The sequence below is a fragment of the Anthonomus grandis genome, chromosome 3 (genome assembly GCF_022605725.1).
Source record: "Anthonomus grandis grandis chromosome 3, icAntGran1.3, whole genome shotgun sequence".
Lineage (NCBI taxonomy): Eukaryota > Metazoa > Arthropoda > Insecta > Coleoptera > Curculionidae > Anthonomus > Anthonomus grandis.
The window spans coordinates 10,283,771-10,311,401 of NC_065548.1; the positions used below are offsets into that span (position 1 = coordinate 10,283,771).

The 27,631-nt window shown below is 31.0% G+C and overlaps 1 protein-coding gene across 1 annotated transcript; it reads right to left on the reverse strand.

Annotated features, from left to right (window-relative positions):
* Window positions 1-4,069: 4,069 nt before the first annotated feature.
* Window positions 4,070-24,267, reverse strand: LOC126734248 (uncharacterized). The gene is made up of 13 exons (XM_050437783.1): window positions 24,102-24,267; window positions 20,483-20,705; window positions 17,540-17,677; window positions 14,819-14,955; window positions 14,356-14,767; window positions 11,707-11,923; window positions 11,331-11,501; window positions 7,905-8,185; window positions 7,686-7,851; window positions 7,511-7,624; window positions 5,510-5,819; window positions 4,562-4,735; window positions 4,070-4,507 (listed from the first exon to the last, which is right to left on the reverse strand). The coding sequence occupies exons 2-13, from the start codon at window positions 20,696-20,698 to the stop codon at window positions 4,363-4,365; spliced, it is 2,481 nt and encodes an 826-aa protein (XP_050293740.1). The 5' UTR covers window positions 20,699-20,705; window positions 24,102-24,267; the 3' UTR covers window positions 4,070-4,362.
* Between the last annotated feature and the right edge of the window lie 3,364 nt (window positions 24,268-27,631).

Below are 27,631 nucleotides of genomic sequence, written 5' to 3' on the forward strand. Positions count from 1 at the left end.
TAATATATTAAGTGTCCCATTTAAAATAAAAAAGTTAGTGTCATTTCCTGTTAAGCCGAAAGTGATGGAAAATAGTAGAATGTGTCAAAAGATGCTCTTGTAACTATTCTATCCATCTACCAAATTTCAATTGTTTATCTTGAAAAGTAACAAAGTTATTTAGTGTTCCCTTTTTTCTGTGTCACCCGGTATATAACCTTTTAAGTGATTTGAATAAGACTATTTTTTTCTCCATTCAGTGCAGAACTGCAGCCACTTTTGCCAAGTCCAGAATACTAGTCATCTATGCGGTTTGTCTGTGACCACGTTCCATGATTTTTTAATAAACATCAATTATAAAGACAAACCTAGACTCAGATTTGACGTATTGATAAGTTATCTGCAACCATAAGGCACCCCATCCGAAAAACAAAGGCAGAAAAACGGCGTTAAAAGCCGGCGGCCATTTCTACCCTTGGACAAACAAAACCACGCGAACCAGTAATCATTTGCCAAGACGTCGCGTTTATTCGATATAAAGGTGCCGAATCCAATTGCGGAATGGCATGAAGTTTGTTGGTTTATGAGATGTCAATGGTATGTTTACGGTTAATTGCGCTTAATATTCGGAGCTTACGATTAGTTCAAATATCCGAAGAAGTATCATTTTCTGTCTGGTCTGCACTCCATTTCCACGTTTTCCGCGCATTTGAAATATTGAAACAAGAATTCTGGTTAAGGATATACAGTGCTTTTCTTTGAAGTCCCCCCCCCCATTTATTTTTTGAACGGGTCAAAAAAAATTTTTGAAATTTGGCATAAGTAAATTGGTCTATAGATACTATTTTTCACTGTAAACTAGGTAGTTGTAAATTCCAAGATGGCAGCTGGGCGACATCTTGAGAAAAAATTTTAAATAGAAAGGGGGGTCGTGTGGTACCTCATTTTAAAGGTCTCAATGACCTGTCTAAAAGTAACAGCCAAAAAAATACACTGTTGCGATTTTATTAACGTTTTTAATAATAATATACAAATAATTTATAATTTGTGAATTTTGGATTTAAAGATTAACTTTTTGGTTTCTAAAGACTTACTGAACCGCCCTCGTCACATTTCACGTTAAAGGTTATTGAACATTATTTAGACATTCCAAAAACCAAATAGCTATTAAAAAAACTCAAAAAAAATTTTAAGATATTTTTCCTTAACCGGTAAATTACTCTTGTATCGGTCATTGTTAGATATTGTTTAGTGTGTTTGGCAGTTTGAATTTATGGTTTTTTTGAAAATGGTTAATTCTCGTCCATTGGAGGAAAAAGTAGAAGCAATTTTTATTTATGGAGCAACGCGTAATTTTCATGAGACTGAAAGGGTTTTCAACGAACGTTTTCCTGATCGTCCTATTTGCCGTAAATATTTAAGGAAACTTGTAAGTTTCACCCATACAAGATCCAAATGGTCCATCAACTGACTGAAGATGATCCTGACCGAAGAGTGCAATTCTGTGAAATTATGGCAGAGAGAGTAGAAAGGCAACCTACGTACGTGCGCAACATTTGTTTTAGCGACGAATGTACTTTTTTTTTAAATGGTAATGTCCACAGACAAAATTGTCGATATTGGAGTGATACCAATCCACACATTTTTCGAGAAACCCGATCTCAGTATCCGCAAAAAATCAATGTATGGGCAGGAATATTAGGGAATCATATCGTAGGGCCGCTGTTTTTAGAAGAAAATTTAACAGGTGAATTGTACTTAAATATGCTGGAAAATGCTATCGATCCTCTTATAACAGAAATTGTTGAGGCTAATGTACATGAATTTGACATGGAAATTACATTTCAACAAGATGGTGCTCCTCCGCATTTTGCCAGGAATGTGAGAAATTATTTAAATGATAATTATTTTGGTCGTTGGATAGGTCGTCGGGGTCCTATTGAATGGCCAGCTCGGTCCCCAGATTTAACGCCGCTAGACTTTTTTTTGTGGGGATACCTAAAGCAAAAGGTATACGAAACAGAACCTGCCTCAATTTTTGAGCTACGACAAAGAATCACTAACATTTGTCAAAATATTGAGGCAGATGTATTTGAAAATGTTCGACGTGAATTTTCAGATAGGTTATTTATGTATCAAGAGGTACAAGGAAATCATTTCCAGCATCTTTTAAATTAAATATTGTTTTTCTTTTGATAAATTGTTTATTTGCTAATTGTAAATTAGTATTTCATTGTATTCTATTAAAAACGTTAATAAAATCGCAACAGTGTATTTTTTTGGCTGTTACTTTTAGACAGGTCATTGAGACCTTTAAAATGAGGTACCACACGACCCCCCTTTCTATTTAAAATTTTTTCTCAAGATGTCGCCCAGCCGCCATCTTGGAATTTACAACTACCTAGTTTACAGTAAAAAATAGTATCTATAGACCAATTTACTTATGCCAAGTTTCAAAAATTTTTTTTGACCCGTTCAAAAAATAAATGGGGGGGGGGGCTTTAAAGAAAAGCAGTGTATATAGGTCAAATACCATAGAAATCTATTCATTAGTGGGGAACGGTTCGTTTTTATTGATTTATCAAGTGTCGAAATTTCGGATCGAGCTTTTGAAGTAAGTATTCATCTTATTCCAGGCATTTGTTGAGAGATTTATTGAGATTTTTTCTTATTCCAGACATTTAATGGAAGTTCTTTGAAATAATTATATGTCTTAAAAAATAACTATTTTATTAATTTAACTAGCAAAAATTAGGGGTTTTGTAAAAAAAAATCACGGTGCCGAATCCAATTACGGAATGGCATAAGGTTCACACAGAGGGTTTTCCGGTTTATTATATGTATATGGTATATTTATGGGTAATTGGGTGAACATTCGGAGCTTGAAGATTTAGAGTTTAATAAGTAATTTTTCATCTTATTCCAGAATTTTAATTTTTGATCTAAAGATTCATTTATATTATTTGAATGACGCTCTTTTCAATGTTCTTCAAATTTTAATTACGATTTTCTTTGACAATTTTCGTTTTTAATTATTTGCTTTGTGGTTTATTTTCCAAATATTCCTACATTTAAAAAAAATTATTACGTTTTACAATATAATATTTTAATTCGGAAGCCCTATATTTTCTATTAATTTTCTTAGATTCTTTACTTTGTCTTTTGTCTGTATTTTTGCCAAGATATGTCTTAAAATTGCCAAACAATAAACCTTATATAAATATAAAAAATGAACTTAGCAATAATGAGAAAAACTATATTTAGTGTCTACTAAACTTAATCTTCATTATTTATTTATCATCCGTAAATCATTTTACAAAATTAAAATAAAAAACTTATTAACTAGGTAGGTACTAAGAACTATTGGTGATTCGTATAAGAGGAGCTCAAATAACAATTTAATTTGTATTAATTTATACCATGTAATAATTCTAAACAGTTTACTTTAAATACTTTAAGAAAAAAACTTTAGGAATGGAGTGATTGGAAGATCATACTTGTCGAAGTTTCTTTGCATTCCTGCCTAACGACTAACTTTACTTTGAAGAATAAAACCGATATTTTGTCATGTCTGCGGAAATGACCAATCGCAAGACTCCTTCCGATTGTGCATTTCCGCAGATTCTGAATGAAATGCTTCCTGGTAGATAGATTAGTAGATGTGGTGTTATCGAATGGCCCGCAAGATCAGTCGATTTGTCAGCCCTTTTATTTCTATTTGTGGGAAAACACCAATAATAAACACGTCCGGGAACACTGAAGTCTGTACTATTATATATATAGGTAAGCGGCGGGCATTTATAATAATTAATAAGATAAAACGTAAATACTAATTAATAAAATTGAATAAAATATCTCGGTAACCCATAGCTCAAAAAGATTTTACACTTAAGCAGTAAACATTTTCAGCTACAGTCCATTGTAGTTTAGATGGGCAAGATTAAAAATCAGACATTTTCATAAAGCTCTAAAAGCATGTTTCCAAAAAAAAAAAACTTGAAGGAATCTCTAAACGTGTGTTTTTTTTATTTAGAATATTAAATTAGAGATTCTAGCAGTTCCAAAACTTGGTCAATGCAACAAAAACTCGTTTAATTTTTAGTTGCTGCTTTATTGACAATGCCTGTACAGTTTTTAATACTCCCAAAATATTTAGATATAAGCCGTAAAGTGTGAGCAATTTCTCAATAACTTGAAGAACAATATTTCAGTTTCTTATACAAAAAATTCCAAAAAAACTTATTACACAATACACCAAGAAAGTGTTTATTAAAAGGATCGTTACTAAACTAGTTTATTCAACTAGTATTGTTATCACAGTTAGTTCTCGGCAAAAGTATCACATAAGTTAGTAAGTTTATTAATTATTTATTTTAAGAGTATTTATTTAAAACTGCTTTCGCTTCCGCTATCCGGAAACCAGCCTTTCGATCCGGGCTGGCTTGGCTTAGCCCACTTGGCCCTCGTGGTCCCATGGACTTCTCTTCTTACTTCTTGAGTGGTTGTCCCACCTGGGGTCTGAGCCACTCTAAAACCGATTATCGTGTAAATAGAATAAATTGATCAAAGGTGATTTATTTACCTGCTGGATTCAAAAGTTTGCCAGGCACTTTCTGCTTGCCCGTCTTTACTCGACGATCCACTATCTAACCTTATCCTCGGCAACTGGAAAGTTTTTAGTTTGGGGCTTCTTTGTAATTGCGGCGTTTGCTCAGGCGTACCTGCATATTCACTCGGGATATCTTGCAATACCCATCTGAAATTTAAATGAAAATAAACATAATTTAGATCTGACCGTGTTAGAGCGAAAAATGTCATTTTAATTATTTTCATATAGGATAATAATTTAGAGATTTTCCTTTTTTTTACGTTTAAGAGATTAATATCTTTGATTGATGTGCCGTAAATATATTACAAGAGAAAATCGTTAAAACTTAAGTTCTATTAGAATGAAGTTAGTTTTTTGAGCCATACACTGAATAATAAGTTCTATTGCATATAATTTATGCAAAATTAGGTATTAGCAGTGACAACCAGCTACGGTTCAGAAAGTATATGGGTGAAAGGAACGCACTGTTTGGATCAAATGTCTGGACAGGAATCAAGACATATACATTTGTTTTGTAGACTTTGAGAAAGCGTTTAACAGAGTTCAATGCAAAAAAATCATAGAAATATTACAAAGGAAAAATATTGATACTCGGAATATAAGACTAATAGTAAACCTATATCTGAAGATATAGAAATACAACGTGATGTTCGACAAGGGTGTATTTTGTCTCATCTCTTTTTCCATGTGTATAGTGAAACAACAAACTGGTACGTTCATTTTCCTAGAAAGAAAAATTTAATGGTCCCCAACATTATTTTTAGTTTTTCTTTAACTAACCCACTACCTATAGTGCCATGTAAATAACACCTATAAGATAAAAAGCTGCCGTGTTCACATAATGTAACGAGCTCTATCATTAAATTGTCTTGTCAAAAATATGCCGTAATTTATTCTACTAAGGAAATAGAAGAAGTATACCTGTCTGGTCTCTCAGTAAACTCAGAAATCGATCTTCCCAGACTCGGTTGGCTTAAAGACCGATGCAAAGATAAATAAGGCGAATCGGGTACTGTTTGGCTCCTACCGCTGCTCCTATGATAAGATCTACCAAAATCCACCGTCATTTCTGTCATCGAGCGTAAGTCTGCCTCGCTCTTATGTAGAGATCGTCTAAATATTGAATTTGGGTACAAATGCGGTTCTCTGATGCTACTTGCGTCGTCTGAATCGTATTCGACGAGTGTTGGCAAGCTGCCGCGTCTTGGGAAGTAATATTTTTGGTCTGGACCTTGTAAAAAAGAAACGGAATTTGATATTAAAGGGATTAGCCTTAGGTGTAAGTCTGTTTATATAAATATGAGTGTCTTTTCGAGTAGTATTCATCTAGACTTAAAGTACACTTTTACCACTTACTACTCAAAGAGACATTCAACAAGTCATTTGATTATTAAAGACTTTTTGGGATTGGTTAGTGGACAATATAAATTTCTTTTCAAATTTGTCTCATTCATATAATATTTTAAAAATTTAGTTTTCTTTGGCAGTTGAATACATTTTGTAGGCTTAAAATCCAGATTAATGGACCGACACGTTAAATTTTAATATCGTTACATTAAAATTATGTTGAACCAAATAAATAACCCTTTGAAGAGTTAATTGGGTAAAGCTTGGGGATGAGATATTTATCTTTTTAAGTGATTGAGAACTGCCATAAGTTAAAGTAAGGAAGTTTTGTGATATTATTCTATGTAGATTGTTTAATAAATTAAAATATTAATGGAACGATCATTCCAATCAGTATTTTGTTTACATGACCTGTATAGAAGTTAAAAGGTGTTATAAAAGACTAAAGGTGAAACAAGTTTTATAAGTTATTAATGTAGCATAAGTTACGTTGTATTATAAATATTTTATAGCATATCATTTTTCCCTATGATAGCACATTATAGGCCACTTAGAAATAAGCAAACAAGTATCTCAACCAAAACTGGCCTATCAATGTAAATTCTAATCTCAAAATCAAATTTTTTACTCTCAAATCCATCCCGAGGAGTTTTTCTATATTAATGAATACAAAATATAAAAATATTTTAAGTAGCTCCTAAGTTATACTCAAATGTCCGCTAATAAATAAAATCTTGAGGTTCCAATATACGTTTCAAAACTTTAAGTTTGGTGATGTTCTTCGACTTTGGTTGACAAAATTGCTTTTAACCTAAAAAGTTTTTAAAATATAAAAAATTATTATATGAAATTATTGGAAAATAAATGCTCTTTTTTAACTAACACGTCGCGACATCTTGGGACACACGTAGAAAGTTGGTGAATGTACCGGAACAGAGATCTATCTAAATATAAGGAGCATCCACTAGGAGGTCAGTTTAAGTCTAAATATTGACGCGACTTTTAAATCAAAATAATAAATAAAATACAGTCTTAATAAATGTTTGAGTGTTATTAATTTTCTTTCAGTCCGACAGTGGTTGAACCATAGATTCGATTGAATTGAATCCACGTATTGAATGGCATTCGATATCACCGGATTTTACGCTCTAGACTTCTTTCTTTGAGGACATCTTAAATCCATTGTTAATAAGGCACAATCTGCTGATCTTAAAAGACGAATTGTAGCAGAAAGCCGGTCAATTTCGGTGAAGTTTTCCGAAATGTTAATAAAGAGTTCGGGAACAGACTTTATTATTGTTTATAGGAAAATGTACTTTTTAAGAATACCTTAATTGTTTTCTAGAAATATTCAGTAACAGTTTTTATCGGCAATTATCAATATAAAGAGTTTTGCTAATAATGCCATAATATAATGTATTCAGTTATCCACAGAAACAGAAAAAACAGACCACCCAATTGGAGTTCAATCAATTATCTGTTCATACAAGAAATTTAACAAACGAGAAAATTGATAAAATCGATTGATTTTAATCGTGATTTAAGTCATAGATAAAAAAGAATTTTCCTACTTACCAATATCCTCGGGGCTCAAAATCCTAATAATAACATCCCATTTGGGTGGTTCATAAATATGCTCAAACCTGCTATCCCTACTGATTCTTTCATAATCATCTCGAACTGTAGCTTCTACATTATAAAAAAAATATAAAAAAATTATCAGATTGTAGTGTCGTGAATCCATCCATACCTGTCAACAACGTTCTCAAAGTGGACTCGGTAGTAATAATCTGCCTCCACTTCATCCTATCGGTCATAGTCAGCTGAGAATTAAACGTTTCGGCCGTTTCGATTACGTGGCTATCTTCAGGCTCAATGGGCTGCAACACTCTGATAAGAACGTTCCAGTTTGGCACCTAAGATATCACTCAAAAATATCCAATTTATTTATTTTTTTAATGGTACTTACTTCAGGATTTTCTTTGGGTATATTAAACACCCTCAACCACTCTTCTTTATCGGTGAGTTCTTTTGCTGTTTCGGTTCTCAGAGTGGTTTGATCGGTAGTCACCACTCTACGGTCCGATGGTGGTGGTGAGACAAATCTTACCCTATGAGTGGGTGGTGGTGGTGGTTGTAGTGATAAATTACCAACCAGCTCGGGAGCGCTTAATGGTATTTTATTGTCGTCGATTTGGGGTTGGGGCGGGAGGCTCATGAAACGTTGGGATTTTGGAGTTAGGGTCAGACCTAAAGTGTTAAAGAGACAAATTATTATGCTGCGAGGTCCTTCAGGAACTGTATCGATGGATGGTAACAGGCACACACAAATATTTATGGAGATGTTCAATAGCTTTAACTGATGTCGACCATCTACCGTCTGGTCACACACAAGAGTTTCTTTATGTCTTTGATAGTTTTACTGAAATAAGCTATCACTTCATATATTTGTAAGAGGACAGCTTTAATTCAAACATTGCTTGCATCTGTGCGCAAAATAAAAGTTACGTTAAAATTGGATATGTTCATAGTGCTTTTTTTAGCCCTTAAAACGCTTCTTTACAGTCTGCTGACCAATTAAACACCATTTTGTCCCCCGAGAGCTTATTTAGAAGTTTTGAAGGGTTAGCTAAATTTCTTACAAATCTTCTGTAATATGTATAAAGGCCCAAAAAGCTTCTTAACTGCTGTTTGTCAGTGGGTCGTGGCCAATTCTCAAATGCCTTTACTTTATTTAGATCAGTCTTGACCCTATTATCTGATATTACATGGCTGAGGTATCGAACTTCTTTTTTAAATAAACAACATTTTTTAGGACTTAGTCTCAGGTTAGCCTTTCGGATCTTAACGAATAAATATTACGTCTTAAATATTCTTTAAATGATCTTCGAATTTCTTTTCCAGTATTATGACTTTATCATATATAAGAATATTTTACGTATTTACATTTTCATAACGATATTTAACGTTTGGCTACGTGGCAGGGTCATCGGGGGATACATACTGCATTTCAAATAGGTAGAAAGTAATAATAATATGTACATTCTTTGTGGTCATCTGTGGACGTCGGTAAACTTAGTAGCTAGTTAATGAATAGAGCGAGAGAAAAAGATAGGGTTTTGACGCTATCTGAAGGGTACAGGTAGGTACGATTTATAAATGTAACACAGATTAGAATAATATTTAATATACTAATTTGGCAGGTAATGTACACTTTATTGGACTTTAGTCAGGTAATCTTGCGAATGTAAATAAGAAGAAATATAAAGAATAATTTAAAGTTGTTAAATATGATAGTATTTGCTGTCACGCCGTAGTGTTATATATAACACAGTGTATAAAAAAGAAAAAACGTATTAGACGTTTACTCCAACGAAAGGAAGTTCTAATAATAGATCTACTACTGGTACTCTTGCATTGTCAGTTAATAAAAAAGTTATTATTTTAAATGTGCATGATTGTTTAAAACACAACCATCCTAACTTTGCTTCGGATGAAGTTGTATAGGAATGTTACCGAATGACTGGAATAGGAAAATCTACCATTTATAGACTATTGCGGGAAAGAAAGGCGGAACGACTAGAACCTGCATATCATAGTACAGGAAGACCAACCAGAGTTCTGGATGAAGACACTAAATGTGCAGTTAGAAGCAAAGTTAATTATTTTTATATTAAAAAAGAAATACCAACCTTAGACAAAATGGCTTCACTAAGACGATAGTATTGCTTTGATGAGTAAAAAACTACTATCGATCACTTAAAAAAATATGGATTTTGCACGGAAAAAGCATAATCGCAAATCGTTCTTTGGAAAGCGATGAAATTGTTTGCTGGAGAATAAATGTCCTAAGAACCATCCAACAGTACTGGAAGAAGCAAATGAAAATGTTTCATCTTGAATTAACCGGTCTTAACGAAGGATATATTGTTCAAAAAATATGGCAAGATAAAAAGGCGGGAAAAGACTTATAATTACACATATTGGAAGTGAAGACAGTTTCGTAAAAAAAGTATTATTTTCAAAAATAATAAGATTTCTTTCACCTGATTCGGTAGTGGTCTTGGACACGCTAGCTATCATTCACGGCGCATAGAAAAGACCCCCATTTCATTCTGGAGAAAACAAGAACCGACCCAAAAACGGGCAAACCTGGGTGGTACTACCTGCATTCCTTTAAAAGAATTAATTTCGCATACTATGGAAGTGGCATACATTATTGGAGGGTCACCCTGTACACCTTTTGGATACCCAATAAGATTTTATTACTCTCTACCGATTTGAAATAGACTATAAGATTACAATGTGGTTCAAAGGCTAGAGAAAAGTGGCGTTTACAGATTTGCCAAATTTTTATTTTTTTCCATTATTCAAGCCAAAAAGTAAAAAATCCCTAAGATTTCTTTTATTAGTTACCAGAAAATTATATGATAACAGTTACTTGATATACCGGGTATCAACGATATTACTAGCCAAGCGATAATTCCGTCAAAAAAATTTGGTGATGCTTTATGGACATATCAAGTAAGAATTAACTATTTTAAAATCGGATCACCTTTCTAATGGAACACCCTGTATATTTTTGGTTTTGTCAATTCCTCGAAAAAATTTAAGTAAAAAAGAGTAATCGTTTTTTTTTTTTGAATGGCTGTTATAGTTTTAGAGATAAGGAAGTCAGTCTGTAATTTATTTCTTGGGTGTCAAAATACCTGTTCATTACCTTGCAACAGAAACTCATAGACTCTTTATAGACGCTTTACTTCCACTTTCCGCTGAAAGAAAGAGAGAGAGGAAGTTAGATTAATAGAACAGAGAATAACTTGGATCATCTTGATGTGTTATCTCTAAAGAATTGGCTGTTGCTATTGGTGATGTTTGGAAGTGGTAAGACCACCCTTCTTCATTGTATTCTTGGAGAACTAAATCCAGTAAAGGGTTCTATGAAAGCAACTGATAATATTTCTTAAGCCAGTCAGGAACCTTGGTTGTTTGTCGAAAGCGTGGCATGATCTTCTGTTAAAATCATGATGCAGCAACATACCACTAAATAGTCAGGGTATGTCAGCTTCAAAGGAACTTCACCCTATTCCATCAAGGTGATCGCACTATTAAGGGTGAACAGAGAGTGTCTCTAAGTGGTAGTCAATAAGCTAGAATCAATCTTGGCAGGGCAGTTTATAAAGAAGCTGACGTTTATTTATTCGTCAGCTGTAGATGCTCAGGTACATTGATTTCTGCACCCAAGAGCTTCAAGATTGGCGAGGCCGGTATAAGATATTATACATAAATCGTGTTAAATTTTCACTTTGAAATAAATAGTAATAATGTATAACCTATTAAATTAAAAAAAAAATCTTAATATTCTTAAATTATATAAATGGTGAATTTTGCTTACCGGAAATCGAAGAAACATCCGAAAAGTCTTCCCATTGCGGTGGTTGCGGCTTGATCGGGTAATTTTTAATAGTAACATCCCAATGTTGCGGAGGCGGCAGTGGCTTCGGTTTCGTATGATATTCGGTTACTTGGCGCTTTTGTCTTTCGATATCTTCGATGATTTTCTTTTCTGCAAAAGTAAATATTTTTGAATAAGTTCATCCAACCCATTTCAACCCAACTCATTGACCTATAAGTGCGTAACACTCTTTTTTGAGTTGTTGAGTTGTTTGTATATTAAACTATCTGTTAAAGTAATGAACAGATAGTTTAATATAGAAGCGGAAGATTTTTGATACAGGAAATTTAAATAAATCCAGTCATTAAGTACCTACCTCTAATAGTCCTCAAATATACATCATCAACATAATGCTGAGTGATCTCAGGATGATGTACCAGAGGCATAGGCGAGGGTATGACCTCAATAGGCTCTTCCTCCTCAAATATCTCCTCCCTAATAGACGGAGGCAAATTAATGCTCGCTTCTGAACTCTTGCTGCTGAGTACGGAAGGTGCAGGTGAGAGTCGTTTAACTTTCACTTGGACATCGAACTGTTGCGGTAGAAATCGTTGTTACATTATACAAAGTCTCGAAAATAGTTTGTTCATTAGAGGTAATTAGGGTTAAAAATTTATTGAAAACTTTATATTATACCGAGTATCTCCAGAAGATGATCTATGATTACTATAAATATACATTTTATATCTCAGGCAACAGAAGAACTTCTCAAGAAAAAGTAGAAGCTATGAAGAGAATATTAACACATAATACTTAAGAATTAATAAACTTTTAACTTATTTTTGGGCAAATAAACTCATATGTGTCCCAAAATCCTTTAACAGTTGCTATAAAATGATGCTTCTTGTCTGCAAAGGTCATAATTACTTCAGAAGAATACAATTTTAAGATGATCCTAGATAATGCACAGGTGATGATAGGAGTCTCAAGAATCGTTGACGATCCATATAACGCCAGTTTCTGGTATAAAACTCTGGATTACTCCTAATCCTATACAATATATATGAACACGGGATAAGTTAAAAAGAATTGCAAGTATAAGCAATGATAGGAATCATTTTATAAATGATTAAAATAGCAACGGGTCATGTAAAAAATAAAAAAGTTTTATTAATTTTTTAAGGAGTGAAGGGCAATGATCTTATTGTAGATAGTCTAAATATCACTATTAATTTAAATAGAGTTTTTAGCTCAATGGGCAGCAAGTTAATTAAAAATGTAAATAAACGAAAACTTAAAGATAAATGACTGAACAACAGTTTTATAAAATCGAACTATAATTTGTTTATTAAAGCCTTTCATTTAAATAATTAACCTTATTTTTTCTTTGTTCTATTCAAACCAATTATCGTCATTAATAAAACCATGGAAAATTTTGGAATCGCGATTTGAATTGAAGACTAAGGACTAGGTTCTAATACTGATAATGTATTATACGAGGTTAAGAATCTTGTAATAGAAAGTATTAATAAGAATCTTAAACCAGTTGAGGTATTTCTAGATCTACGTAAGGCCTTCGATACTGTGGCGCACCACATTTTATTCTATAGACTTGAAGAAATTGGCATTCAAATATACAAAAACCAAAGTTACAGGTAGATTTTGGCGTGTCATAAGTTTCTGTCAATTTTATTTTTAATTTATTAAGACAGTAAGCAGCAAGCAAAACACTAATACGACTTTTGGAAAAAGTTCAAGAGTTATTTAAGTGATGCTTTTTAGATCCAAGATAATTCCATGTCATTCAGTATATCAGGAATCAAAGTTATTAAGAATAAAGGAGTTGGAACACATTGGAACTGTGCCTTGGAAATAGTTTGATAAGTTTGATAATACAATAAAATAACATGAAATAAGACTTTACAAGAACAAATTTTTTTTTTCTACATTTTACTGGTACACAACGACATATTTCGTATGTTGGATTTAAATTGTGAAATATTGTATTTCTAAAAATAAAAGCCTATTTAAATAAATCACAAAAAGTAAGAAAAAAAATTAAAGTTTATAAACATTGATAAAAGGAGTGGATTTATATGAATTTTAAACCAAAGATGTGGTATTTATTTTACTTATTTCCTTTAAGCTGGTTATAGAAAGTTACATTTATATATTTTAAAATAATAAGCTTTTTTTAATATACTGTGCATATTATTTGTATAAAGAAAAATATTGGTTTTACTAGGAATATAAACTTTGCTTTATAAGTAAGCTTTTACTTTATAAGCTATTTCTATATTTTTTTTGTTAATTTTTATTTTAAGAGTAATTTTTTTTAATAAACTTTTAAATCTTTATTTTAAAAGTGTAAACCATACAGTACTAAAATTTTGTATTTGTTTTAAATTATTATTAAATTTTTTAATTAATTTTAAAAAAATATATGTTTTTGGGAAAACATTTAAATTTTAACCTGAATACGGTAGAAAGCGAGAATTGGACCTTTTCACAAATTCTATTCAAAAAAATCATCTTGTCTCTATTCGGATTTCAGCCTAACTAACAAATTTTTAAACAAATTTATATTTTCTTAAAAGCAGTCCTAAATTTGTATTTTCTTAAAAGCAGTCCTTATGAGCTCTATGAAGCTTGTATATTTCAAAAAGTTGAGAATTCTAATCATCAGTTTTATAACTATGGTTTTTCTATTTCTCTCAAAGAGGCTCAGATCAGGTAAACGAGATGGCCACTAAAAATGCTAATTATCAATAAAATTTGAATTGTTGATACAGATATCCTTTTAGATATTATACCTTATATAGACCTTTTTTAGATGGAAATTCTAAACTTTTGATTTGTTCGGAAATAATACTAAAAAAACTGAAAGGCTGTTTAGCCCCCTTACTTTGGCCATTTTTAGCCATATTCATATGAAGTTTTCTGTTCATTTTTAAAGCTCTTCTATAGTATTGCTCCCTTATTTCCAAGACACCTTGTACAATCTTAATAGCCCAGCAATTCTTACCCTAGGAGAGTCTTCTCTAATAGCAACAGGTAACCTAGAAACAGTCCTTGGAACGGCAGTGACTTGTTCAACTTGTTGCTCCTGAGTGTATCCATAACCGTCACTTGAAAAACTGGCATTGTCGTGAATAACTGCGTGTTCCTCAATTTCCGAGTGTGATTCGCCAGGATATTCGGAACCGGAGGAATCGTGTATCGGGGCCAAAGCTATTGAGCTTTCGCTAAGTTTCTCAATGTCGCTTTCAGATGGGGTCATGCTGCGGATAACGGTAACCGGTCTACGTCTCAAACATAAATAGGAGGCGGCTAATCCAAGAAGGAATAACGACAAGAATAATATGCCGCAAATTATTAAAAGTACTGGCAACGGTGAAAGGGGGTTGGCTTCTCTTGGGGCTACTATCTCTTCGTGCCTAAAACGATGCTTTTAATTTTGTTTTGATTGTAAAATATTGTTGGTGTACCTGAATAGTTGAGTTTCAGGCTCCATTACTATAGGCGGCGGGTAACGGCATACTAAAGTGATAATTTCGTCGCCGTCCATTTCTAAACCGGGATGAAATCTCACCACTATGTTGTTTGTGAACACTCGTTGTGGATCCTTGAAAATATTTTATTTAGACAGTTAGCCGTAGTAGGAATCGTACGTCAAATTTAACAGATTGATAGGAAAGATGTTTCTGATTAAAGAGTTCATGTATAATAACCCTTACTGTTTTCGAGTAATTTGAATAAAAGTCGTATACAAATATTACAGTATACAAAAAGTTTATCGTTTAACAGGGTTTATCTTAAAATTGATTAGACTTTTATTTAATATTTGTTAGGTTTCTCATTTTTCTTGGTTAATATTTATATTATTTCACAATATTCGCTGCCTACATGTTGTTTTTTAATATTTGTTAATATTGGCTTTTATTTGTACTGAAAGTAATGTAGTGTCAGTAATCCAAGTTATTCCAAAAATGTCATAAAATAATCCCATTTTATTTAAGAAACTTTTCCAAAACCTCACATTCATCATTCAAACTTCTCATACCTAATTAAATAATATGAGCTCTGACATATTGAAAATCTGTGTATGAAAAATTCAAGTTCTTCCGGATGTCCATTATTTTATAAGGTTATTATATAGATTGTCTTACTAGAAAGTCGAACTTAAGAGAACCGTGATATTTTTACAAATATTCTGCAATTGTAATATTTGTAAATAAAATGACCCGAAAACAGCAAACATCCTACAATCTATATGTAGACTAGAAACATGTTTCTGATAAAATAGTTCAAGTCATTCGATTCCTCGCTGTTTTCGGGTCATTTTGTTTACAAAGATTACAATTGCAGAATATTTCTAAAAATATCACGGTTTTCAGAAAATTAATTAATGCCATTTTCCGTGTCTTTCTTAACTTCTCATACATAATTAAATGATATCTGACAGATTTAAATTATTGAAAATCTGTGTATGAAAAATTCAAATTTTTCCTCCTGTTAAACATTTAACAAGGTTAATATACCTGGTGTCTTAAAAGTCAAACTTGAGAGAATGATAGAGCGGCATGTTTCTGAAAAAAATAATTTATATGGTTGAGTCCTCGCTGTTCTCGAGTCATTTTATTCACAAATAATATAACTACAGCATATTTGTAAAAATATCACGGTTTTCAGAAAATCTATCGTTTTACGAGGTTTATTTTCAAATTAATTAGACTCTTGCTAAATATTTTTTAATATTGGCTTTTGTTTATATTGCAACTGATGTAGAGTCAGTAATCAGAGTTGTTCCAAAAATCGCTAAGAAACTGTTCCAAAGCCTCACAATCGTTCAAACTTCTTGTACATAATTAAATGTTATGAGTATGAAAAATTAAAGTTCTTGCTGGTGTCCATTATTTTACAAGGTTAGTATACAGGGTGTATTATAAGTCAAACATAAGAGAATGATAGATTAAAATGTTTCTGATAAAATAGTTTATGGAATTCGATTCCTTGCTGTTTTTAAGTCATTTTATTTACAAAAAATAGAATTACAGAATATTTGTAAAAAATCACGGTTTTCATAAATTTTTCGTTTTACGAGCTTTATTTTAAAATTTATTATATTCTTGCTTAATACTTGTTAGTTTTCTAATTTTTCTTATTTAATATTCATATTATTTTACAACATTATCTGCCTTTATGTTGTTTTTTTAATATTGGCTAATACTGGCCTTTGCTTGTATTCCAAGTAATGAAGCGTCAGTAATCACAGTTATTCCAAAAAAGTTATTAGATAATCTCAACCTCCCTATTCTTTTTATCTAAGAAAAAGCCCCACCATCATTCAAACTCCTTATAATATCTAATTAAATAATCTTGAAACCTGATAGATTGAAAAGCTGTCTTTGACTATAGTATAAACACTTCTTTCTGGTCTTCTGATGATTTTACAAGGTGTCTCATAAGTCAAACTTAAAAGAATAATAGAGCAGGATGTTTTTGATAAAAAAGTTCATATATAAAATGGAATTTGAAGCCTCACTGTTTTGGAGTAATTTTATTTAAAAGTTATGAAATTGCAAAATATTTGTAAAAATAAATTATTACGATTTTTAGAATAATTATCATTTTACGAGGTTTATTTTTGAATTTATTACACTCTTGTTTAATACTTGTTAGTCTTCTTATTTTTCTTGTTTGATATTCATACTATTTTGCAACATTATATGTCTTTTTGTTGTTTCTTAACCTTATTAGCTGGGCAACAAAAATAGCTTTGATGCAACAAATTATGTATAGGATATGAACAATAAAACTTTCTGTTTTTTTCGTATACATTTTTGTTTAAATGCTTAAGTAAATATTAATAATTATCTTTATAATTATCATTGCGAATATTTAAGTTATTTTGTTTGATATGTAGATGGGACCGTCTATAGTTTTATATTATGCAAAAATTGCATTACAAAGTTACACAGGTTGTCTCAAAAAAAAGTTCTAGTGCCATTAAAAATAGAGTAATCTTAACCTTAATTTTTTTCCATACTTCAAATTCTATTTTCACTATTTCATTGGTTCTTTGACCAAATCAATGAAAAATAAATTGTACAACGATGAAAAAAAATTGTATAATATATAATATCTACAATGTATTTTTTTGGACCATTATTGGATATATTGGATACATTATATAATAGAAAAATTACCTGTTTAGTTCCACACCCTTTCAAAGGCAACTCAAGCGCATATTTAAGGTCGCCTTTTCCTGTCACTTGGCAAGCTGAGTTTCTATCAAAATCTGCATAGACTGTACCATAAAATGGCTCTAAGAACTTCATATCGATCTAAAATTAAAAAAGGATTAGAATTTGCATAAATAAAATAATTATAACATATTTTTTAATAAATTAAAAAAAGTTATAATAAAATTATAACGTAGTGTTTGATACTTAAGTTCAAATACACGTTATTTGAAAAATATTACAATATACAATTATTAAATTATACAATAACGGTCAGATATGTGAAATAACAGACTCAGTATTCCATATAATTAGAAAAGGAATTACAATGTAAAATTAAATAAATAATAATTATTAATAAAATAAGAGTTCTCTGGTTATTAAACAAGCAAGCTCAACTGTCAAATAAATTCAAAATTCTTACAAAAGGAGAAAAACAGTAGACCAAATGCTTAATTTCATTTAAAATTGTTAATTAAGATATATTAGAATAGTGATCTAAAGAAATATTCATATATTTTATAAAAATATATAGATATATATATATATATATTTTAAACCTAAATTTAAATTTATTAAAATTATATAACAAAATATCCAGCTGCTTAAGTGTTCTCAATTTGGAGAAAATGTTCCAGCAATATTTCTTTAGATCACTATTCATTCATGTCTTATGAATCATTGAATTTATCATATGAATGTAAATTAAAATTCACAGTCCCAAAAAATATTTTCATAAATTAGTAAGAATGTTCTTAAAAGGGTATTATTTGAAATATGAAGCTTTTAAAAGTTTTTTGTGACTTGTTTATTAATTAGCGTAAATTTTTCGGCATAAAATACTTTGATATATTTTTAGAATAATATATCAAAGGGGGAGCTCCTTAGGACGGATGTAATAATATAATAATAATAATAATAATAAATGACTTTATTAGTACCAAACAAGGCTACATAGGCAAATATAAAAAAACTATATAAACCTAGAATTTGTACTAATGACCTAAAAAAAAATTGAGGAGGAAAAGAAAAACCCTATTATACTATAATAACATAATAATAATAATAATAATAATAATAATAATAACAATTTAAAAATAAAACAAACACTACTAGTTTAGTTATTTTAGTAATTAATATTTAATTGATTATTAAAATAAAATTTTTTACGAAATTCACTTTTTGCCAAAAATTTGCAAGAATATTTTTATAAATAGTGACAGCATTGTAAGGAAAACTTCGCCTGATGAACTATGTTAAATAATATCAAGGAACGCTTAGCCTAAACAAATAGAGGGGTGAAGATGTAAAAATAACTTTATGGAAAAAAACGAACAAATCTGAATCTTATAAACATATATTCCAAGATTTTGATTTATTAGTAGGCATAGTTGGATATGTAACAATAAAATAGGGTTATTCCTATTAAGGATGGGTTTGAGAATAAAAACGTGATGGTGAAAACATGGTGAAACTATAATTATAACAAAAAGATTACTTAGAAACACTCGAAAATCAGCTTTATGAGTAATATCATATTCATCTTAAATTCACGGAACAGGCAACTAATAGAATATACTTGTAAAGTGATATTTTAATGAAATTCTTACAGATCAGGTTGTGGAATTGATTGAATTTATTTCCATTATATAATTTTCGCCTATTTAAAATCAAATTTTATTATGTTTTTCACGGTAGTATGGTAGTAGTAGTAAGGTTTATGACATTGGGTTCAACTAAGTAGCCAACATCTCTCTTTTTTAAGACATCTTAACATAATCTATTTAGCTCATTTAATCTTCTTAATTAATTTATTTTCCAATTATTTTTAAATTACAATTTTTTAAACTATTTAAAACTAATTTATGATCTAATCCTACAGATCATAAAAATAATAATCATGGTCCTTGAAAATTCTAAGGTGATGCTTTATATCTATTACTACCTTATAAATCGAAATATCATTGAGCAATATTAAGTAATTAAAACTTACTGGAGAATGAACATATTTTTTTAACTCATTGTTCCAACTACTTCCAAATTTATAGATTTTATGAAAAAGTGTTATTATTTCATCACAATTGCCATTATTTTGAATTCCTATTTTGTTCATATGAACCGAATATACAGCATTGAAAAACCTAAGACGAGCGATGGTAGTAACTGTTTTTTAATTATATATAAAAAAAAAACATGTTTTCTTATTTCTTTTGTTGCCAGTCAACTAATAATATTTCTTTAATAACTCTTATAAAATCGGTGTAAAAAATGTTGAAGTCAAGAACTTCATCTGTCGTTAATTCTTTCGCTGTTAAATTTAATTTTCTATTATCTTTATTGTTATATGTACAAAAATACTCGATTTATTATGAATTTTTAGTTGTTTTCTCTATACATGAAAAAATATTAGATAGAGCACTTTTACTGTCAGAAAAAATTGGAAATTTACAGTTACATTAAAATCTTTGCAGTGGAATAAAGCCATGGAGAAACGTTTAAAAAATTTATATTTATTAATAACCTTCCTCTTTTCCTTCCACTTTTGTTATTTAAAAGCAATTCGTCGGTATGTTTTTCATGCTAAAAAATTAAACGTCTGTATGACTGCATCATATTTATGTACAGCATATCAAGAGAGAGGAATAATAAATAAAAAATAATGTAGTTAAAAATTTGAAATAGCAAATATAGATTTTAACATTGGTAAAGTTTAAAATTTACAATATTTACATCAAAACGTAAGTGAGAGCCAAAAAGAACCTCCAAGGTCCATAAATTTCAGGCTTAAATAAACATTCATATATGACTTTTTGAAAATTAAATTCGGATGCATAATTTAATTTAACACGTAAACAAACATAGTCCTACGAATACACTTATTGTGATAAAAACCCGCAGTTCTCTTACTTGCATAGATCCAGCAGCACAGTTCAAATCAGCTTTAGTTTTATTTAGCTTGATTTCGGGACTTAGGTCATCCAGCTGAGTGACTTTACCACCTAAAGTCGCTTCCGGAGGCAACCCCTCGCCTATATACCCTATATTGTTGGCTTGGTCTGCATAATTGGATTGAGGCAAGGCATAGCTTAAAGCCAAACAGCTTAGCAACAATGGTACATACATTTTGACCCTAAAATAAGTTATATATTAAAGGCGTTTTACAATAATTATGTAATAGCCTTCAGATGTATCAATATTTAAACTGGTTTTAAAATGTTAAACTTGCATTCGCTTGATCTCGTAATCAAAAATTTCTAGTTTTAAAAGTGAGGAAGTTCCTTAGGTTGAGTGCATAAAACATTCATTTAATTAACATATGCCAAGAGTGTTTGCATAAATTTATATCTTTTGTTGGCCTTCAGTCTTCAAATGGTAGTAGTTTTTATGCAAATTTATTAATATTCAGTATTTAATTTAAATTAGCAAACATCTGTTAAACGGTTGGCTTAAATGCATATAAATGTGTATGATTGGAAGAAATACGGTATTTTTTTTATTCAATGTAAATAACTATACTATATCGAAGGATCAGAAATTAATCATCTATTTTGCCCCATTTGCAAGGGATTTTCCGATTGCCAGCTTAGGATAATAAATGTAGATTTTAATTGACATTATTACTAGATACAATATATTCAATAACAATCAATATATTTAATCCAGGTGTTATATAAAGTGGTGACGTCCTTCTAAATACCATAAAATAAAAGTTATTCGCGTGGGATGGTAAAAGTCTCCTTAAAAGGTGGTCGGAGGCAACATGCATATAGGCGGACAACGGACAGTTGAAAAACCTCGTTTTATATACTATAAAAAGTTATTATATACATGTATATGTATAGCTTTATGTACATGGAAACAATAGGTAATAAATTACTAAAACAATATATTCATTTAAACATATATAATAGTATTAAACATGTGCGACAGGATGCTTTGGTTTTAGTTTAAGGTTAATAAGATACAAGGAGTCAATGACAAAAATTAATATCTTGAACTTATGCAATCCTTGCACTTTTAACCGAATTTAATTGTCAAAATCAAAAATGGGATTACATCCGGCTCAAAGGACCAAATGATTGCATTGTAGGTTTTTCATTTCCATCTTATCCTCGTTAATATACAAGCAAAAATTGTATCGATTGCTTGCTTTTGTTTTTAGATTTACATTGTGCTTATTTGGAAATTTTTTTGGAAGAGATTCATAACAGCATTATTTATTTCTGTTATGAAGTCATATTTCTCAACTGGTGTGAAACGCCTTGTGATAGTCGAAAAAGGCCAAAAAAAATATTATTTTCTGTGGTTTTCTCTATCAAAGTGTGAACGTGGTCCACTGTACCATTTTTCACCCAAACTCTATTTTGTCTTTCTTTATCTTGATCCGTTTTTTCGCCAGCAGATTTTTTTTACTAAAACTTGTATAATTCATAATACCATTGAACTCGCCTAAAAACAAAAACGAGATTTTCCGGTTCGAAGGACCGAATGATTAAAAGCCGATAGTTCCTTCCTAGAATTTCCTTTTAATTTTAAAGCTTTCAAAATCATTATCCTTCTTATTTCGCATTTTTAACCGAATTTAATTAAAAAAAAAACCGTTCAAAGCCCATCAAAAACAAAACAAAAATCTGCTGTATACGACTCGAAGAACCAAAAGGTTACATCTGGTAGTTTTTCTTTCTTTTCAAGCATCTGGATCCACCAGAATAGCGGTGAGGATTATACATTTATAAAATTACTCCTGAGGTCCTTGAGTTGATACAGTGACTTCATTTATTAGTAGTTTTTTTTTTTAAATTTTTGATTCATATTTGATCAAAAATAAAAAAACGAGATTACTTATATCCGGTTCGAACAATCAAATTAAGCATAGACTTTTTCTTTAAAAACTTCATTTTATACAAAAACATTTTTGTCGGAACTATTTTGGCCTTCAAAATCAATAATATATATGCGGCTTAAAGGACCAAATCGTAGGGGTCAATATTGTTTTATTTTTTTCCAGCGCCTAAACCTTAAATTAAAGTATCAGGGAAAATTGAAGAACAATAAAACTTTCTAAAATCACTGGCTCCTTAATTTTTACACCATAATTTAGTTACGCTTTGGAAAAACCTAGTGTAGGGTTAGAGCAGTGAGTTAAATTATTGGTAAGTCTCTTTTAAATGTTTTAACATGCACAAGATTATATCCTATTCGAAGGACCAAATAGAGTAATCTTATTAAAAAACAAACTCATCTTTTTCGCAACGTGGCTTACTGAAAGGCCGCTACTAACTAACCTAGTAACTACCACACACACTATAACTAAATATCTAGATAACTCACAACTTGATATAGATCTGACAAAAGCATTTAACAAATTAGATCCACATATTTTGTTGTATAAACTTAAGCTATTCGGTCCATCTGAAGGTCTTATGTATTGTTATTGAATTCATGGCTACCAGATCGATTACATTTGGCGTCCATCAGTGGCACTGAATCAAGTAAATACCTTTTCACCTCAGGGGTGCCTCAATACCCCTGTTATACTTGGCCCACTTTAATTTGATATTTTTATTGATGACATGTGTGTGACTTAACTCAGAAATACTTATTTATGCTGATGATCTTGAACTCTACTTTTAGATCAACTCAGTATATGACTACACAAAACTCCAATAACATCGTGATACTCTATAATTACCTAGTGTAACAGATCTAGGATAGAGTGTGGCTCGATAGTCTGGTTATCTTAATATAATCACCACATGAGGATCTTGAGAGGGTTAAGAGGAGTTTTTTTTGTTGCTCTACTTTAAAACTCATGGTGCTTATCCTCCTCAAGGACACTTAGAGGAAGACTTACTTCAACTGTTTAATATGCAATCCCTTTTATTCAAAAGAAAATATTTCTCACAAGGGTTTTTATTTAAGTTACTGAACAATTAACTCGACTGTCCCAAGCTATTATACAAAATTAAATTTCTAGGACTTCGCCAAATATTACGTCAAACTTTATTATTCTCTTTTTGTAGAGCTTGAACAAATAAACTGCGGTTTTCTCCTATGTATATCATGTGCACTATACATAGCAATGTTAGCAGAGATATTTATATTTTTAATACCCCCCTTACAGAAATTAAAAAACACCTATTTTAGATCTGACCTTTCCTGACTATTAAATGTTCCAATATATTCACTTGTTAGGTATTCATAAATATTGTTAATTTTTTTTTAGTAAATAAGTAATTACTCTGAGTTGATTAAGACCTATTTTAATGCTTAAGATTTATTCTCCTGTTTAGCAGTATATTAAATAAATAAAAAAAATTACGAGGATTAAAAAATATATACTTAAAAACTTGGTCCTCCGAACTGAATATTACCAAATGTGGTAGGACTTTAGACTATATTAAACTATAGTAGCAAGTTAAATCTTGGGATCAATGATTAAAAATAGTATTCTTTCTATATAAGAGTTTAATATTATTTGATGATTTTCAATATTGAGTACCAACAATCTAATTTTTCTACTTACCTAAGCTCGAGCAAAAAAAAATATCCTCACAAAAAAAACACAATCATTTATCCGCTTCCCATCCCCCGGCCCACGCACAAAAGAACCGCAGCCGATACATACAGTTCGCCCCACAAGATCGAGACAAGATCGCACTCTGAATTCGTATTCAGCATTTTTCTCTTTTCGATCATTTGCGAAACTCGCCTTGGTACCGCCATAAGTGTAAACCCGAAACCCACACAAGCGGTTCTTTGGGCGAGAAAGAATTATTATATTGTGTTATGTGATTTTTCGGCCCACGTATTGTATATACATAGGTATTGGCAATTTATAGTTCTTGGTATGAAATCGTTTTTTTTAAATATACAAGTGTCCGCCTATTAATCCTTAAGTGAAAATATTATTTAACCTAAGTTACATTTTAACTATGCATCCTCGACATCTGGATATCTATCTTTTCTAAACATTTAGTATTAATTTCATCAGTATAGAGGTGCTAAAGCAGTCATAATGCAACAATTTATGTTCCTAGTGAGTCCTGGTGTCTGTAAATGTGCAATCAATATATACAGGTTGGGGAATCGATCACTAAGCATAGATAGGTCCTTAAAGGCGAAATATGGTAGCGCACACGAATGGATCTCGTGCACACTGCTATTCTCCCACTACTACTGGGTATTTCTTGAATGAAAATTAAAGCGTTATTCTTAATAAAAATTAAACTTTTAAAAATAAACTTAACAAAAATTAATTATTTAAATAAAAGACTCAAACAAAGCTCTTTCTTTGGCTAAAACGTATTTATTAAACATTCTTTTACCATGACCGCATTATGAGCAGGAGACCTGTCTTGATGAAAATCGACTGATCCCATCAGGGGTCATTTGAATGCCAAAAAAGTTAATTTTCATTTGCTTTTCTATCATGGTTTCACAAAATTCTATTCTTCGTCATTGCTCTGCATGAAATATCTTTGAGTCTGGAAATACTTGCAAAGTTTTATGGTCTATACCCAGTTCCTCTACAATACTTCTACTTGATCATGTTAAATCCACTTCTAGTGCACCACAAACCATTTCTTCCAGTCGTTCTTGCTCCTGAACCTTTTTGATAAATGGTCCTTGCACGTTAGTGTATCATTTATGACAATCTTGAAGATAAACGGATGACTCAAATTTCCACATTTTGTTTGTTTGTTTTTCACCAAAATTGTTTTTTCGCAAGAAAAAAAATCCCTACATTGTACTGCCGAATTGTCTTCATAAAACCGTTTAATAATTTGAACTCTTTCGGATGAAATATGAACAGCCATAATAAGTTGAGAAGAAAATAATAGCGCTTGAAAAATTTAACAGTGCAGCGTGCAATCACACAGTTAAATGAGGCCTAAAAGGACGCGGTGTTTCCATTATTTTCAGCAATGGGCAATTTCCAATTCCCCAACCTGTATATTAAACATAGGTTTAGTAGGAATTACGTGAAATGCCCAAATATATAAGAAGAGAGTCCCTCATAGACCTAAATTAAACAAAAATTATTTTTAGTATTTGAAGATCTTTAAATATCAAAAAGGCTTCGAATACCTGGAAGATATGAAAAATTATATAAATTTCTTTTAAGACGTGAAAAACTAAGTTCAAAAGGATGGAAAAAATTAAAAAAGTGACTCCCAAAATATCAGGAACTGACTTCCAAGAGAGTTTTAAGAGTCCAAGGACATAAGAGGTGTATTTCGACAATCGAGAAAAAATATTATTTCAAATACTACCTATAATATAGGAAATAGTCTCAGTGGTTCTGAATTCCTTGATACCTTGAACGAAATGGCCCCTAAAATGGGCTTGAATATAACAATTCTATGCAATACTCAAAAGATTTAAAAGCATGTTCAAATGCCTGGATTAAAATGGAAATTAACTGGAAACATCTAATATAAATTATACACTATCGGACGTAACTAAGTAAAGCAAATATAATGAACTATTTAATTATTAAAAATAAAATTGGTATAAGCGATGATAAAACACTATTTGGTTTAAAAGTATATGGTAGGCCGCCATCATAGGCAAAATGAGCTTTTGGCAAAACAGCTTTCGAAAGTCAAACAAACTAGTAAAGCAACCTTTTAATTTTTTTCAAAAAATTAATCTATTTTAGTTAAAAACGAAAACATATCTCTATGAGTTAAAAACAAATATTTCCAGGCAGTTTTTTTTTGCCAAAATAAAGTGTGTCTACTAGAATCATTAAATGATACAATGAACCTGTGACAAAAATACCAAAATCAGGAAGGCCTAAAAAACTATATTTTGGATGAATAGAAGAATAAAGAGAATTATCCAAAGAGCTCCCTGGTTGCCAGGACTGCGAATAATTTCTAAAATTCCTAAACTGAAGTAAGTGCCAGGACTGTCGAATGAACATTAGTTGAAGTAAAGCTAAGAAACCGCTGATTTCCGTAAGAAATCTCCATGCTTGAGTGTGAACACTGTCACTTAAATTGGACAGCTCAAGATTAGAAAAAAATATTATTAAGTACACAATATCAACAATAAAGCACGGAAGTGATTTCTTGTTGAAGCATATTTTTAAGGGAATGCTTTCCCTGGAGTTGAGGAGATCCATGCTCATAGACGGAACGATGAATCGATTGGTATCCACGAATGTTATATTGCCTTGTGCTGAGTGGGAGATGCCTTTGCGATTCACTTTTCAGCAAGACAACGACCCGAAGCATGCATCTCATCTTGTACAGGAGTGGTTTTAGGAGAACAATATCCAAGTCCTCCAATGGCCGGCACAATCACCGGATTTAAATCCTATTAAGAACCTGTGGGAAGAGATTGAGCGTCAAATCCATACTACGATATTTTCAGACAACTAGACTTTTTTTGATAAAATCAACGAGCCAATATGCCGATTGTTACTATTTAAAATTAAGTTTTATCGATGCCACGACGTTGCCAAAAAGTTGCTTTCAGTTTGCCTGTAAGTAAAAAATGTTTATTTTGCAGTATCTTATGCATACATTTTTTTGAACTTGAGGTTGTTTGACATTTAAGAATTAATGGCAATTATATTTTCATAAGACTTGCATTACTTTTGTCCGATAGTGTATATGTTAAATTACACTACAACTTGCGTAAAATTAGTTAAAATGTCTGGAATAAAACTATATATATAATATATAAGAAATGGTTTTTTTAATGTCTAAAATGTCTAAAATAACTCAATGGAACACTAATGATTTGAGTAGGTATTTTTTTTAATTTCATTAGAAGTACTAATCCAATTACTTTAATTACATCCGGCAACGTGGGAATGAATCATTGGAGGTTAGACTAACACGTGGTGAAACACCGTGGAACTGCTTATTTTATTGTAGAAACTTCCAATGATTGTTTGTGTTTTGTGTGTAATAATTATAACTGGTATATATCCGACAATATAAGTCCTTGAATTTTTATATCGTTAAAGTGTGTAAAATCTTATGTATATCACGTACTCATTGCATTCTTCTCACATCTTTATGTAACACTACAAACTTG

Coding starts and splice junctions, on each gene's coding strand:
- LOC126734248 (XM_050437783.1), bottom strand. CDS start 20,698: ATGTATGTACCATTGTTGCTAAGCTGTTTGGCTTTAAGCTATGCCTTG. Junction 8,186..11,330: donor GGATGTTTCTTCGATTTCCG/GTAAGCAAAATT, acceptor TTAACACTTTAG/GTCTGACCCTAACTCCAAAA. Junction 4,736..5,509: donor TTTACTGAGAGACCAGACAG/GTATACTTCTTC, acceptor TTTAAATTTCAG/ATGGGTATTGCAAGATATCC.